The sequence below is a fragment of the Genypterus blacodes genome, unplaced genomic scaffold (genome assembly GCF_046128005.1).
Source record: "Genypterus blacodes isolate CSIRO-AG114 ecotype Tasmania unplaced genomic scaffold, CSIRO-AGI_Gbla_v1 ptg000022l_1, whole genome shotgun sequence".
Taxonomy (NCBI): domain Eukaryota; kingdom Metazoa; phylum Chordata; class Actinopteri; order Ophidiiformes; family Ophidiidae; genus Genypterus; species Genypterus blacodes.
Genome location: NW_027466835.1, coordinates 6,792,753 through 6,809,299, shown reverse-complemented (window position 1 = coordinate 6,809,299; position 16,547 = coordinate 6,792,753). Strand labels below are relative to the sequence as shown.

Sequence of the window (16,547 nt, the reverse complement as noted above, 5' to 3'; positions counted from 1 at the left end):
CAAAACCTTGAACCAACCATGTCTGTGTTTTCGCGTACGTCACAATTTCGACAGAGGTAAGCGCGTGGGTGTGTGTGTGAGGTGGGGAGGTGTCTGCAATGCTCAGGTATTGGGAGCTGGGTGGTACTCATTTGTTAAGACTGAAAAAAATGGGAAATCTTCCAGATGACTCACGATTCTGCTTCTTTACAAGATTATTCACATAGTGTTATTATCACTATCTCCATCATCGCCCCTGCAAAGAAAACCATGATCCTGTGTTTGAGTTTTGATGAAAAACCTTTTGCTCTACGTCAAGAAAGTGTACATTTTGGACGCTGAAGAGGATTTTGTGAAAGCTTCTCCTGAACTCCAAGATACAAAAAGAGAGGGAAGCAAACGTCCAGGACAAGTCCAGTCAGGACCAGGTTCTTCCCTCCCTTTTCCATAACCCTCAACCCCACCCTATACCTCACATTCCTCTACAAAACCCCCCTCCTCCAGACACTGCACAACACTACTATATCAGCAACCAGCAGTGTTGATTTAATTTCTTTAAAAAGAGGAAGCAACTCGCTGAAGGACACAGGGAAACAACATTCAGGTAAATGAATCCACTTTTTACCCATTTCATTGGTAATTATTCATAAGAATGGTAGTTTCTGGATCTGATTCTGACAGAGGGTGATCAAGTTGGTTGGGGATTATCTGAATATTGTATAATTCCTCTTGTGAGCATCAGATAAACGTCATATAAAGTGGAGAGAAAAGCACCTGGAAGGTAAAAAAAGGGCACAGACGGCTTCAGCATCGCCTTTCATACATTTTAATTATGTGCATTTGTGCAGATACCTCCTTTTGGGCAGGTAAGACACTGCATACATTTTCATAAAAAATTTGATTGTGGTATTATTTAAGAATAATCTAACTTTAATACCAGCTGATGAGTTTGCGATGGGTTTTTGTTACATTTAAAAGCTGGATCTGAAGTGTACAACATGAGGCTGAATGGTGATTCCCTGCTGCATTCACAATATAGAATACAGTAACACATAAGGATCAAAGAGCAGGCGACATAAAAAGAAATCTACTTTACTTTTGAGCACAAACATCTGAGGAATAGAAAACATGAGGAGTAACTAAAAAATAACCAATAGATGTTTCCTAAAGTGACATAAAAACGTTTCATCATTGTGGATGGCGATCGAAGGTACTTTATGACTTCCCCTTCCTTTGTTCTTCATAGTTGCGTTGCCAAGTTTGGTTCTGTTTATTTCCATCATTTGTATGAAGCAAAGCAGGGGTCTCACATTGATAAGTGAGGCGGCAAATCCTAGTGAGGAGATGTGAAGGTTTACGCCCAGGAGTGGCTGATCCACAGGAGGAGGAGGAGGAAGAGGAGGAGGAGGAAGAGGAGAAGGCGGCAGGCCTGTCGGGACATGAGCTTCTTTTAAAACATAGCCCTGAGACCTGAAAAGGGGAATGGGTGTTTGTCTTAGTGTGTGTTTAGCTATGTGCTCATTAAAAAGACCCCATAGTGAAACAGTGTTACCCCGTCAACAACACCTACACAGATCTCCCACTTTGTACTGTTGTAAGATATAATAAGAATAAGAATATCCTCCTCTGTCATCAGGGCGAGTGAGTCGAGCTGAACGATGAAAGATGAAAGATGGAAACCAAAAAACTCAAATGTAACCACTTTCCTTACCCCGATGCTTGTTTGTCTGCGTTTCTTTCCAGAATGGCATCCTCTGGTATTCAGATCGTGTGTGTGGCCCTGGGCGTCCTGGGCCTGGTCGGAGCCATCGTGTGCCTCGCAGTCCCCAAGTGGAAAGTGTCTGCCTTCACTGGCAGCAGTATTGTGACTGCACAGGTACTTAAACCCTGAGATGCTTTGTGTGTTTGGTTGAAATTTGAAGTAGATTCGCATATTATTGTTGGAAATTGATGATGATTCATTGAATGACTCTTTCTCTCTCTCTTGTGTGTGGGTGTAGACTCAACAAGAGGGCCTGTGGATGAACTGTGTGGTGCAGAGTACAGGCCAGCAGCAGTGCAAAACCTACGACTCCCTGCTGGTGCTGCCCTCTGACATCCAGGCCGCCCGCGCCATGTTGATCATCAGCTGTCTGGTCACCTCGCTCAGCCTCCTCATGCTCTTCGCCGGGGCCGAATTCACCACCTGCGTAGAGAACGAAGACGCCAAACCCAAGATCAGCCTGGTGGCCGGGATCGGCCTGTTGCTGGCCGGCCTGCTGATGATCGTCCCCGTCAGCTGGTCTGCTCACAACGTCGTGAGAGACTTCAACAATCCCCTGGTGGCCGCGACCCTGAAGAAGGAGCTGGGAGCTTGCATCTTTGTGGGTTGGGCGGGTGGCGTTCTGCTGCTTCTGGCCGGAGGTCTGCTCTGCTGCTTCAGCAGGCCTAAATCAGGCGGATCAGGGGGAACCGCCAAGTACTACAGCAACAGTGCTTCAACTGGCAAAAATTACGTGTAATGTTTCAGTGAAGGGGACTGGAGAAACACGGGGAGCAGCAACACGGGTGATAGAGGGTCAGTTTGGATGAAATAGTCAGAAGTTACTGTAAATACTGAATGCTGGTGATAACCGGCTCATTTTTGTTATGGATGTCATAGTTAAAGTGCTGTCTTATCAGGTAAAGCTGTTTTATTATCAGGTGTCAGGTGGGTTGTGCATAAGCTACTAATGTATAAGAGTGAGAGAGTTTAGTGTGGCCAAGGCTGTACATCAACAACCATTACAGCTGAATTAAGTGTATGGGCTTCCAATTATAAACATGAAGCGTCAAACTCTGACATATTGAAGATGTATTCATATCGCAGCTGCAAATCAGTGTTTTAGGTTCAGATTCCCACACGGCCCCTTCAGGTGCTTCATGCTGTACATTATTGTCTGTATTTGTTTCCGTTACCGACGGTGAGACAAAGTAATCAAAGGAACCAAACTCACCTTTTTTTGGGGTGTAAATGATTAAAAGTTTGTGTGAAAGAAATTAAGTTTGTTGCATTTTTTAAACAGACAGTCAACTTTATTCCAAAAAGCATATATTAAAACATGACTTATAAAAATGTGATCAGACAAACCAAATAAACAAAATTCAAGCTTCCGGCAGAAACTTTTGATGTCTCCCTTTTTTCATTCACAATCACAATTCTTCTCTTCTGCTCTTGTCCTGTTTGGATGGTGGAGCTGCTCTAACTTAATGGTGGCTCTCCAGCTCGCTCACACGCTTGGTCAACGCCTCCACGGCTTGTTTGAGATCCCGCACCTCCTTGCTCAAGGACTGAACCTCCTAAGGGACGGACAGAGAACCACACGCGTCAGACAAACAGCCTTCAGCTTAAAATGAGGCAATTCTAATCGCTACAACCAATGAGCTGTCTTCTGACACATTCATGAGCTGAAGATGATCTCACCCCGCTGCTGGCCTCTGGATTCCCTGCAGAGGTAGTCGTGGTCTTCAGGAGACTTTTGTGCACTTTGAACACTTTGGCTTTGGTGGTTGTTGCAAAGCCGTCTTTCAAGGAGATCAGAGTCGGCGGAGCGTCTTTCCCGTCAAACCACTCGTCGGATTCCACCGAGGGTTCCGGCCCAATGGTCTCTGGGTACAGATCCTCCTGAAACAGATCAGACTGTGCAGGGCGGAGAGGGATTAGAGTTAGACCCACAAATTACACCTTAGCCTTGAGACTTAGCTTATGTTTGTTTTGTACCTTGCGGGGCACCGTCATGACAATAGGCTCACATTTCCTCTCATGCAGTTTGTAGAACCTAGAGGTGGAAAGATATTTTGTTCAGATTTTTACGTCGAGTTTGGTCGCGGCGAACCTTCTTCTACAAAACTATATATGTCACTACCTGGCAATTTCACATTTGTTGACCTCCAGGCCTCTCTTGGGCATGTAACCCATCCCCTTCTGACTCTCCTTGCTGCTGTACATGGAGAGGTAGTGGACATAAGGAGCTTCATCTGTCACCTCAAAGTAACGGATGCTGCTGTCCCCCTGTGACGAAGAAGCCAATAAAGACATCAGCTCAGTGAGTGAGTGAGTGACTGAGTGACTGAGTGAGTGAGTGAGTGAGAGAGAGAGAGAGTGTGTGTGTGTGAGAGAGAGAGAGAGGGACAGAGAGAGTTTTATTTATGAAGCTCTGACCTTGCCACAGAGGTAGACGACGCCGGTGTCTGGGTCATAAAATGGCAGCAGGACGCCGCTGCTGGTGTCCAGTTCCTGCAGGTTGAGCGGCTCGTCAAAGTTCTTCTGTAAAAGACAAAGATTGAAGAAGAATTGGTCAGGGACAGTCAGTCAAACAGCAGTGATTGTAAGTGTTTACAAGCTTGCACATACAGGACATTGACACTCACCATGTCCCACAGCGCCACCTGCCTCTCACTCATGCGACTGAAGCCGGTAGTGAGGATCTTCCCCTCGGACACAAACACGGCTCTGACCGGCCGGGAGCCCTCATGAGGCTTGTCCTTCTCCTGAGTCATGACATATGTGTGTTTGAGTGAAGGGGCGTTCAAGTCATCCATTTCAAATGAGCAAACAGGGTGATCGATCATTTTATTCTGATTAGGAAAAGATAGGGGGCCTACTTGGATGACGGTTCCCTTCCGCGGGTCCAGCACTCTCATTTTTTTGTCCTTGCAGGACGTGACGATCTTGGAGCCGTCCCTGTTCCAGCAGACGCTGTAGATCATGTCAGTGTGTACGCTGTCCATCCTCAGCATCGCCTCGCCGCGCGCCACATTCCACAGGATCACCACGTTATCGCAGCCTGTCAGGGTGCGGCAGAGAGAGAAAAGTGGTGAGAAATATCTTAGCAGAGATCATTTGAAGGAACTCCGACCTCAGAATGAATCCAAATCAAGACATTTCCCTAAAGATTTCCATCTGCAAATTCTTGCTCATCTTTATGATAGATGTGATTTATTTTAACAACACAATTAACAGTTGTAATTTTAATAATTCTCTGTATTTCTGCATTTCCTGTTGTCCTCTTATCTTTACCTTTTCACACGTTTTACCTTTGTTTTGTAAATGTGTCGTGTCATATTTTAATGTGACTTTCACCTTTTCTACGCTGGGTGGAGTGTGTTACCTGCACTCAACAGCACGTTATGGGCGGTGGGGTGCCAGCTCAGGATGCCCACACGTTTGGAGTGACCGTCCAGCTTGACCACGGGATCTGTGAGCGGCGTGATCAACCCACCGTCCGGGATCTCCCAGATCTGTCACACACCACAGATGATGTTTGGACACTGAATTTCATATCACAAAGAAGTCAGAAAGATTCATATTTTTGATTGTAATGTCGTCACGCGTTACCATGACGCTGCAGTCCTCAGAACTGCTGGCGATGATGTTGTCATTGTGAGGACAAAACTCGATGTCCAGGACGGGGCCTGTGTGGCCGCACACGGTGGGGTAGGACATGTCGATGCGTCCCGTCTGCACAGAGAGACCAGGTGAGTACAGTTATCAGCGTCAGAAACTCCAAGATGGAGGAAGGCAAGAAAGCATGAAGGTTAAGAAGCTGAGAGGCAGAAATGAATCGTCAGCTGATACCAATCCATACGTTGACTGAAGTCAACATTAAACAAATGACCTCCTGCACCATTTGTTTCCACAGCAGTTCTATGCTGAATGAGTTAATTCCCTCCACGATTTACAAGAAACAATCAACAATCCTGCATCCACTTTCCAACATCCAGATGATCTCAGTGATTCACATCTATCACATTCAAGTTCAGGTGTTAAATTCACATTCTGCTGGACCAACAGGACAGCAAATCACCACTTTTCACACCTTATGAAATCTATCTGTATATATTATGTATCTTAAAAAGATTATGTAAGCAACCTGATGTTCTGTGCACAGGCGAGTGCAAAGTAACAGGCAGAGGCCACATCCTGCTGCTGACAGCGTTGACACTCAAGCACTCCTAATATGGTGAAAAGCTCTGAACAGCAGAGTGAGTGACGTGCGGCAAGACTCAAAGTCGGCGGCGAACTTCCTATTTCAGCTGTATGTGCGATCAGACTTGGCTGTATTCAAATTCTGAAGTGTAAGCGCAGGGTTAAAAAAAGTGTCACTATGATCCACATACCCAAACATGGTATGACAGTAAGAGGCGGAAAGGCAAAGAGGAATGGTTTAAGTGTGAAACGGTGCAGTGCAGGTTTCTGGACTCACTTTGTTGAGGGGCAACACGAGGAAGGCTCCCCCGCCGCTGGCCTCCACAATCATGGCCACGAACTTGGGGTTCACGGTGCAGAAGTTGCTGTCCCATGTCATCTGCGAGATGCGGATGTCCTCGTAACACTGGTCGGCTTTCAAGGCCTGGCCGAAGACGTGACGGAACTTACTGGACCTTACAACCTTCCTGGACATTGTGATCTAGTTGTTGGGATGAAGAGGCGGGCGATTAATGAAGGAAACCTGGAGTGAATTAAGACTGAAATAATCTGGACGTGTCTCGTTTCTTTGTGCGAGATGGGACACAAACACAAAAACCTGACTGAATATACAGTATATGGCCTGTATAAATGTACACATGCACTCATGTAAATCACACCCATGTGCCTTTATGATTAGGAGTTTGAGATGGGTTTTTCATGTGGAAATACACCGAGAGACACAAAGCTGACGAAACAGCTGAAAGAGACGGCAGGAAAGCCAAGAAAAGAGGAAGCAAAGCCTTTCACAACTACTTCCTCTAGTCTAAGTCTGGTGCTTTGGCCTCTCTTTCTCTATCTCTATCTCTGGTTTGGGATTCTAGGTGCTGCTTTCTTCTCGTACATGCACGAGGCTCAACAGTGTAAAGTTCATCACCAATTACGGAGTCAAGCTTAAAAATGGAGGTGAGGTGCCGCGAGTAGCAGTTACACCACATCCTTTGGAGTGAGCAACTAAAAACCACAAAGCCTATTTTTCTCACATTCACAACCTATCCTGCACAGCTGCGTGTCCTCCCTGCACATCATACCCTCCCTAAGCCAGAGCAGGAGGCAAAGTACTGACTGATAAGAAAGCCTCAAAACCTTTACAAGTTCAGTCAAGTATCATCTGAGAGAAGTCCAAATGTGACCAAATACACAAAGTCTGGAACAAACATTTTGGTGTTTTCCTCCATTTCTGCATCTGACTTCCTGAAATCCAGCCGCGCCTCAGACTCCATCACTGTTTAGTTGCATCTGCATCACAAGACCACTGTGGCCGTTCTGCGCCTAATGTAATAATCCTTTATAGAGGCGGCCCTAAGTTTACCAAGCACCTCAATGCACAACAATAATCTCTCTCTCACTTCTCTTTCTAGTCATTGCAAACAAACCTATTACAATATGTAACAGAGGGAACTTTGCATCCGGTTACTTATCCTAGTTAACTTGCTGCTGCTTATTTGTGCTGCATATGTGTGCGAATGGACTGTGTGGAGTGCAGGAGTGTGATGGTGATGCTTGCAGGCCTACCTGGGGGTCGTGGGGTTCAGCTCGAGGAGTTTTCCGGTAGTGCACCTAAACACCCTGCGTGCAGAATGAGGACTCGGGGAACGGCGGCGCGTTAATGTACATCACTACACGACATGGAGGAAGTGAGAGTTTCAAATGAAGGTGGAAGTGGGAGGGGTCTCCTCTGACTGTGACATGTAACGGGCAGAGAGACTGCAGAGGGCAACGAGATGTAGGGAAGGAGAAATGCAGAACTTTCTAAAGGCGACGACCGGATAGAAATAGCACGGAAATGGACGCTGACTTTGTTGCTTTACACAGCGAATACAGTCCCAACGTTTATCTGAACATGTGCCGAGATGAAGCCAAATATCGACCTGCTGACCCCAAATTAACCTCTTTGAGAATCGAGATCAACCCTCACACGCATCACACACACACACACGCATCTCACACACACACGCAACACACACACACACGCAACACACACACACACACATACATACGCAACACACACACACACACACACACACGCAACACACACACACAAATCAAAAAACAAGACAAGAGATGAGGCCTGTGGGTGGTTTCAAAAAAATAGACTTCAGTTTATTGCACAATCGTTGCTGGAGACTGAGGAGCAGGAGAGTCTGTCTGTCTGTTACATGGGTCGCAAATGTTGGACAGATGTGGGACAAAACCGTGTCTGTCCGTGGGCACTTCAGCGAGGAGAACGAGGCTCGCCGGGGACGCAATGGCCCTGTTAGTGCAATGGGGCGGAGGGGACGGATTGGAGGGTAGTTGGTACCCGTGTGGGGAAACGTGTGTTTGACGGTTTGCCAATCGATGTGTTCAGGACTTCTCACCAGCGCTGACGGCGTTCCATCCCGTCAAGTCAGTCACGGCTGCAGTCGGCCCGCCGCCAGTGCCACGAACGGCCACTAGATGGAGCCATATTCACATTGTGTGTGTGTGTGTGTGTGTGTGTCATTGCAGTAGTGACGGAGAGGGGGGGACGATGACAGACAGACTCTCCAGGACGCTCCCTTCATTATCGTCATCTGTACACATAAACCAGTGTCACTATGAGGAGCAGTTTCCCACAGGATAACAGTAGTCTTAATAATCAGTAAATAACAGCTTGGACAGGTAAATCCATTATAAATAAGTCATTAACAGGCTATCCGGCACCTGTGTTATTAAAAAAACAGCGTTTGTTAGTAATGTTTCCATACATCAGGTCATTGTTATATTCAATGAACATACAGACAAAAGGACAAAGACCGATTAGAGGCCTAGTTCCACTCCTGTAACATGGTTCTCAGAGACATACTCCCTTCTCTGCCGAGCCTCTAACTTGCCTCTCTCCCTCCTCTCTCTCCCCCCCTCTCTCTCTCTCTCCTTTACGGCCGTTACTCCCATTCACGAGCGAGACAGAGAGGCCAAAGAGGGCAGGAGGAGGTTTAGGCTGGGAGTCTCGTCGACCGGCCGCCATGTTTCAGGCAGCGAAAGTCAGGCCTGGGATGTTACAGCTACTGTTATAGCACCCTGAGACTTGGTAAACCCAGGATGTTGGAGTGAAATCCCTCTGTTACAGTGGAGCAGAGACACCTGTTTGGAGAACACTAACCCACGTCGCTCTTTACGCCCTTCTCTCCGTCCGTTAATGCATAGATAGACCAGTGGTAGTCACGAGGTATTCACATGCCCACAGTATTTTCCCCCCACGATGGTCACAAATGTCTTTCCCGCATATTTAAAAACAAAACAAAACCAAACCGCTTACATCTCTAAATGATCAAAAGCATTCTTAATCAGGGTCTGAAAATAACAAACCATTCTACACTAGAGCTCAAACCACCGACGCAACCATTTCCTCCCCGTGTTTGCTCATATCCATATGGAAACAAATGGAGGCTTTGTGATATTAATCAGAGGCCTCCGCCCGCTTTCATGTTTCACTTTGGCTCTGAAAGAGAGCAGCATGTTCACACAGCTTAGCATTAAGCCCAAATCTGCTCAGAGTTCTTCCCTTTACTTACCATTTTGCGTATCAAAAATTAATTGGGTACATTGTTTGCTCTGTATGTTGATATAATCTACATACACGTATTTACATTATTTATATGGACTTCATTATTGTCATCTCCTTTGATCCAAAGCCCTTTTGAAAATCATTCAACAGTGCAGTTTTATCTGATAGTGTTGTATTGCCTCTGATCTCCTCCATCGTTTTCATGTAGTGTTATCACCCCCCCCCCCGCCCACGCTACCCCACCCCCACCCCCCCTCTCTACCCCCCATAGCCTGTAAGAACTCCTCCAGGAGTGGCATGCCGTGTGGTTGGTTACAGTGAACAAGCGTCTAGCGAGCACTAGGCTATGAGACATCAGTTTGTGATTTACAGCTACGATCATGCATACGTCAGCTCCACTCAGTGGCCAGCAATACATTATAATTCAGCTTGTACTCTGTACTCTGGTCATACAAGGGAAATGTTGCGGTGTCAGACTGAGGCGTGTCTGACTCTTCACCGAGGGAGGGGGGGCAGGGGAGAGTGGGGTCAGGGGGTCGGGGGGGCTGCAGTCTGAGGCTGGTGAACGCGAGAAAGACCGTCTTCCTCCGTGTGTGAGTCAGTGTCAGCACGGGAAGCAGAGGTGCTACGCCTCAGACGGGGCTAATTTGGCAAGATGAAGTGGAGGTGAGAGGATTGGCAACGAGTCGGCGGCTGTGACTGTCGGCGAGGGAAACAAGTGCAAAACATCGTCAGGAAACCAAACCTCCACAAAATAAAGAACACACACGAGCTCGACCTCGTTCGCCTCTCAGACGACTCTCCAGTCAAAATCACGGCACCTTAACTAATTCCTCAAGGGTAGCAACCCAAAATGCCACAGCAGGGCCCGGTGCCGACACGTTCAGGAGCACCGGAGCCCAGAAATCCCCAACATGCAACCCAACGCTGTGATTCCTACGTGACGAAAAGGTCTCGGGGGTTCATTCCTGTTTGATTCCGGAGAGCGTCTGACCTTCTCAGCGCGGGCTAGAAAAGTGCGAGTGAAGCTGAGAGGAGTGAGAGAACACGAGTCCTCTCTCTCACAAAGGGAGCCAAACAAACCGCTGATTATGTGTGTGTGCGAGTCGATGAGGGAGGAATCTGCTTCATTCAAGCTTCAGGTTATTGTAGTGAACGTCGGCGTGTATAAATATTAGGCTTTAAATGCAAAGTGCTCGTTTTAACGCCGCGCCGTCAGAGTGAAGCTTCTTCCTCTCTTAGTTCAAGTAAAACGTTAAAAATGGACGTAATGCTTTTTAAAAACCTCCAAAGAACTCCATTGATAATAGTTTAAAATGCTGAGCCTCCATCATATCACATTGATTTTCAGTTATATATGTGTATGAGTGAATCATAGAAACGGAGCAGAAGTACAATAAATAGAAGATCCTCATCGGAAAATGTTGTTTCCGAGTTGCCGAGTCAGCTTTCTGTGAGGTCGGTCTGTTCTAACGTGACAGTGGAGCTGCTGAACAGAACGTATTGGCATTGAACGCGACTTTAGTCCCTCCCACCTGGATGTGCGCGTGACATTTCAGTGTAAAAACAGAAACTTTATATCGGAACTGAAGCACCGTGTGGACGTTTGAAGCGAAGACTATAAATACATGATTACATTAACGAGCTAGAAAACCCTGTGTGATGAACGCACCGTGATAGTTTCATAAATACGCATGAATAAATAATTAGTACATAGCGACTAAAACATAAAATTGTAAACGAGTATGTGTACATTATTGTGTTTCCGATTCAAACTGCCTGCTTGTTATCGGCGTCGTGTTTCGAGTGCAAACGTGGCCGATGGCGCCGCGGCGTCACCGCTCCTGTGCGGGCCCGATCCACGCGATGGCGGCAGGCGCGCGCTCAGGAGTGAACCCCCTCGACCGCTTGGCTTCCTGCACTGACACGCGTGTAAAGCAAGAGAGGCGGCGGCGGCACGGAAACGCCTCAAAACAAGGAACAACAGAGGAACCCGTTCTTTGTCGTACACTGTGAAAACGCTGTACAGCACTAAGGGTACATGTAGTATAAAAATATAAGTGTTAGGGAGGATGTGTGTGTGTGTGTTGTGTCCATGAGGTGAGTTATGGATATGCTGCATAGGTAGCAACAATGACATCTGAGAGACCTTGAGCATTGCGATCGTTTTGTTTCTCAATCAGCCGCATCGTCAACTAAAGCACAACTCCTCTGTGAGGCCTTTAGTTGAGGTTGTACAGTGTTTGATACTTTATCAAGTTAATTTGAGTGTGTGAGAGTGTGAGTGTGTGTGTGTGTGTGTGTGTGTGTGTGTGTGTGTGTGTGTGTGTGTGGCCAGTGAGTCCTAATCTAATGCTTGTGCGTGTCGTCAGGATGGACAGAGATATGAACATTCAAGGTCTGAGCGCGCAGGTTGAATATGCACAACGACATACCTCACAACACATCAGGCCCCGCCCCTCCCCATGCCCCGCCCCCTGCCAGGTCCTTTACCCCTCCCCTCCCCACGGAGCTCCTTTGCGAGGAGCCGGGAGGGGGGGGAGGGGAGGCAGAGGGGGCGGGGTCAGTCCGTGGGACAGTTGTGGTTGTTGATCCACAGCAGATCGTCCAACACGCCCCAGTGCAGGTAGAGGATGGAGCCCACCACCAGCACGTGCATGATCTGGTGGCTGTTGCACCAGTAGTCAAAGAGTCCCGGGCGGAAGCGCTCTGGGATGCGGGTGATGTTGATGACCCCGCCCAGCACGGCCAGCGCGTCCATGGTGAGGAAGTGGCGTAGCGAGGTGGGGCTGCCGCCGCCCACGCCCGCCCAGCGGAGCAGGAAGAAGGAGAAGCGGAACAGCGCCTGCCAGGCGAAGGAGCGCAGCCGGCGAACGCTGCTCCGGGCCGTCACGGCGCAGTAGATGGCGTGGCTGGACAGCAGGATGTAGACTGACAGGGCCACGGTGCGGGTGAAGGGGTAGCACAGGAGGGTGCTGTAGACGATGGGCAGGGCCCCTGAGGCAAGGAAACACACACACACACGTTAACAGGAAACACTGGCATACAGGCGGGCACTGGTCTTATTTTCGGGGTACAGCTCGCTCGCTCGCTCGCGCTCTCTCTCTCTCTCTCTCTCTCTCTCTCTCTCTCTCTCTCTCTCTCTCTCTCTCTCTCTCTCATGAATGACATCACACAGGTCTAACTCCCGTGGCCCCCGGTGCTCACCCAGTGTGTTGATCATACAGATGCCGCACACGTCCAGCTTGAGGAGCGTGTGGTAGACGGGCTCCCCCCCCTCGTGGTTCATGAAGAGGTGATAGAGCACCGAGCCCAGCTGAGGCGACAGGCAGGCCAGGAAGTGAACCACGCCCAGCCACGTCACGCTGATCTGAGACCAGGGGATGTTCAGAGGCAGGAGGACCAGGAAGCACACCAGAGGGATACCTGGGGCAGAGGGGAGAGCGGAGGTTAATACAGAAGGTTTATCTCCTTAAAACACACAGGAGTTCAGCTCCTCCACTGGGCTGCTGCTCCTGTGACGACTCTGCGGTGCGTCATTAGTTCTCTTGACACTCAAGTGTGTGAAAGCCACATCTTCGTGGTCTTCTTCTTCCTGTGGCTGCTGGTTGACTGACGGGAAAGAAAACGTGAAGTCATGCGCAGGGCAACGCAAAAACTCTCAACACAAGCACAACGCAAGCGCACAGACGCGTCAACAAAACTGAATTAAGGTTTCATGTTAGCGTGATGGACGATCTACAGCCAGAACATTTCAAGCCTTTGAACACCTTTCAACTTTGCTGTGTATAAGTGTGTGTGTGTGTAGACACCGGCAGGAATAATGCAAAGTGGAGGCGAACTGTTAGTGTTATCCTTCAAGAGGAAGACAACGCCGGCGCTGAGCTCTTAGTTCAGGCAGCGGGGAGCCAAATAGCTGAGAGAGAGAGAGAGAGAGAGAGAGAGAGAGAGAGAGAGAGAGAGAGAGAGAGAGAGAGAGAGAGAGAGAGAGAGACACAGAGAGAGAGAGAGAGAGAGAGAGAGAGAGAGAGAGAGAGAGAGAGAGAGAGAGAGAGAGAGAGAGAGAGAGAGAGAGAGAGAGAGAGAGAGAGAGAGAGAGAGAGGGAGAGAGAGGCTCGCTGTGCGCTCTGTGCCAAACGTACCAGCAACCAGAAACCTGATTCCCACATCGTCATCGATCATGACACACACACACATCACCTGCCGTTCCCTCCCTTTGGTCCCTTCTGTCCTTCCCAATGTCCAGGCATTTGTCCCGGTCTAACACGTCTATTTTTAAGTGCGTTATCTCTACAAACACGCACACACACACACACTCAGGGGTGGACGGTGCGGAGGACCTCCCCCGACCCGAGCGTGACCCTCATCGGGGACTCGCACCGCTCGCTTCAGAGAGGCCGGGGTTGTGGTCAGGATGTTTGGGGTTAATATGCAAAAAAAAGAAAGAGCAGCTCAGGAAACAGCTGAAGTGTAAAGAAACACACAGACCAGCTTCACACACACCAGCTTCACACAGACCAGGTTCACACACACCAGCTTCACACAGACCAGGTTCACACAGACCAGGATCACACACACCAGCTTCACACAGACCAGCTTCACACAGACCAGCTTCACACGGCAGAGCGCCGCACAGAAAACTGCCACCACTGGGATAAACATGACATCATTACTGTAGGAAGGAAACCCAGGTGCGCTGCTCTGTGTGTGTGCCGGCAGTTGGGAGCGTCACAAACTGACGACCTTTAGACTGAGGAAGTTAAGAACCCGTTGTACCGGTCTCTCTGCCATGTGTTCTGATGCAAGAAGAAGAAGGATATCATCATCGATTAATCTGTACACTGCTTGTTTTTTTTCATAAATGGTATTAAATCAATGCCCATTAAAAGTTCTCAGAGCCCAGAGCGACATTTAATAATGCCTCACTGCGGCTGAGCAGCGGTCCAAACCTCAGTGAGCTTCGAATGAAACAAATCATAAAAATCACTCCTCACTTTGAAGAAGCTCCATCAGCAAGTTTAGCAGCCGCAGCGTCAGAGTCACAACAACGCACACTAACATCACAATGCAGGCAACTTAGGGTTCCAACACATTTATATGTGTTGTTGTTGTTGTTGTTGTTTACAGTTTTTGTGCAGGCAGTGGCTCAGTGGGTAGTGCTTCCGCTTGGGAACCGGAGGGTAGCCGGGTAGCCGGAGGGTAGCCGGGTAGCCGGTTCGAGCCCCTGCCGAGGTGCCCCTGAGCAAGGCTCCGAACCCTCAATTGCTCCCCCCTCTGCGAAGGGTGGTAATGTAATGTAAGTCGCTTTGGATAAAAGCGTCTGCCAAATGATCGTAATGTAATGTAATGTAATTTAAACGGTGACATATTGTATTACTAAAGACTCGGGGTCAGAGCAAAAGCTTCTTCCTGCCATCTTCTGTTCAGAGACACCTTCAGGAGGAAATCTGACCTTTGAAACGTTGACGCACGTGAGGCAAAACGTGATTGACGGCTGTTGATCAATAATTATGATTGACTCTTTAAGTTGACATAGATACGAGACAAGAACAACGCATCGACTGTGGAGGCGCTCTGGATGGTCTACGGCATGTGAGGTGAGGCTTGGCAGAGGAAGAGGCAGCACCAAAGTGACTTAATGTATTGGACGTGTTCCAAATGGAAGACGGAAACCCTATTGATTCCTAAGAGCATCCAGGTTTAAGTTCTGTGTCTTCATCATTGGCAGAGATAACAGCTCCATCATCATCATCATCATTGACTCACCGTGAGTGTAGATGTTGCCCAGCTCGTTGTGCAGGTAGAACAGGCTCCTGATGCAGTCCTGCACGGAGGAGATGGGTCGGTACCCGGTCAGGACGTATTTGTTGAACTGTAGATGAGGAGGTGAACTGGCCCAGTCCAGCAGCCTGGGTCCATTTAAGAATGCCATGGCAACCACGAGGGTTAACACCACGCCACCGAACAAGTAAAAAAGAGACTGTACACCTATATACACGTTTAGGAGGATTATTGCCACTAAAACCTTATGGGATACCATTGGTGTCTCTGTGAGGTGTTGTTCTTGTGCTGTAAGCCGCCTAGCTCGCCGTTAGCTAGCTCACCTCAGGTCTCCGTTAGCTATCCGGCCACGGGGCGTCCGGTACTCCCCGGTACCTGTGTGCGTGTCATCCGCAGGGCTGGAGACAGACGCGGCCAGCCACATACATGGTGCGAACCGGGGACGGTCATTCCATTCGGCATCGAAACGGCGTCTCCGCGGCGAGTGAACTCCGTGAGAGGCTGAGAGATGAAACGCTCCCGGTCATGTTCGAGCCACTTCCTCCTTAGTTAGCATTCCAGCGGACCAGCCGGGACTTGAACGCAGTGATGCTGTGCGTGTGCTCCCGTCTGCGCCGAGCATCCATCCGAGTCCGAGTGATGGAAGAAGCGGGCTCGGTGTTATCAGCAAACAATAACACTAGCGGGACACAATTCCAGTGAGACGAAAGCAAAGTGACATCACGTCAACAGATTCTCCATTTATATTCAAACGCTGGCGGAGATCCGTGACTGAGCGGCTGAGATTTGGTGACCGACTGCAGGCTAGCTAGCTGAGCCGAGCCAGTCGGCTACCGGTGCTGTCCCGTAAAGGTGGACGCTGATATCTGAGCCGTTTGACTCCGAAGACAAACGGTCCGCCCCGTCGAGCTTATTTTAATATTCCTCCATTTACATATTATCAAATCCTTTCCCACCATCATTCCTGGGTATATTCCCTGAAATGCGGAGTAGCGGAATGTCCCCGGCGGCCTCAAATCCTCCAAACACTAGCGTCAAAACATATAGGATAACGACAAGTTCTCTGGTCAGGTTTCAAAATAAAACTTTAGCGAGCGTTTTATGGTGCAGCCTCAGATGACATAAAGAAATCTGGTCAAGGGTTGAATCAGTAATAAACCCTAATCAGGCAAAAGTGTAATAAAACAGATAACAGAAATCAGGAAGCAAATAAACTGCAATTAACATAATTGGATAAATACGTCATACAAATAAAACGTACATCAACTTAAA

General features: G+C 48.4%; 3 protein-coding genes across 3 annotated transcripts; 1 reads left to right on the top strand and 2 right to left on the bottom strand.

The window, feature by feature from the left end:
• Nucleotides 1-431: 431 nt before the first annotated feature.
• cldni (claudin i) lies at nucleotides 432-3,031 on the top strand. The gene is made up of 3 exons (XM_076142782.1): nucleotides 432-583; nucleotides 1,723-1,855; nucleotides 1,980-3,031. Exons 2-3 carry the CDS (start codon nucleotides 1,724-1,726, stop codon nucleotides 2,478-2,480), a joined length of 633 nt encoding a protein of 210 aa, XP_075998897.1. The 5' UTR covers nucleotides 432-583; nucleotide 1,723; the 3' UTR covers nucleotides 2,481-3,031.
• On the bottom strand, nucleotides 3,012-7,624 carry coro1a (coronin, actin binding protein, 1A). Its single transcript, XM_076142779.1, has 11 exons — nucleotides 7,481-7,624; nucleotides 6,204-6,407; nucleotides 5,336-5,458; nucleotides 5,109-5,238; nucleotides 4,603-4,784; nucleotides 4,369-4,488; nucleotides 4,160-4,264; nucleotides 3,864-4,009; nucleotides 3,719-3,776; nucleotides 3,422-3,637; nucleotides 3,012-3,297 (listed from the first exon to the last, which is right to left on the bottom strand). The coding sequence occupies exons 2-11, from the start codon at nucleotides 6,399-6,401 to the stop codon at nucleotides 3,205-3,207; spliced, it is 1,371 nt and encodes a 456-aa protein (XP_075998894.1). The 5' UTR covers nucleotides 6,402-6,407; nucleotides 7,481-7,624; the 3' UTR covers nucleotides 3,012-3,204.
• Nucleotides 7,625-9,751: 2,127 nt separating this feature from the next.
• paqr4a (progestin and adipoQ receptor family member IVa) lies at nucleotides 9,752-16,347 on the bottom strand. The gene is made up of 3 exons (XM_076142781.1): nucleotides 15,261-16,347; nucleotides 12,702-12,920; nucleotides 9,752-12,491 (listed from the first exon to the last, which is right to left on the bottom strand). The coding sequence occupies exons 1-3, from the start codon at nucleotides 15,532-15,534 to the stop codon at nucleotides 12,058-12,060; spliced, it is 927 nt and encodes a 308-aa protein (XP_075998896.1). The 5' UTR covers nucleotides 15,535-16,347; the 3' UTR covers nucleotides 9,752-12,057.
• Between the last annotated feature and the right edge of the window lie 200 nt (nucleotides 16,348-16,547).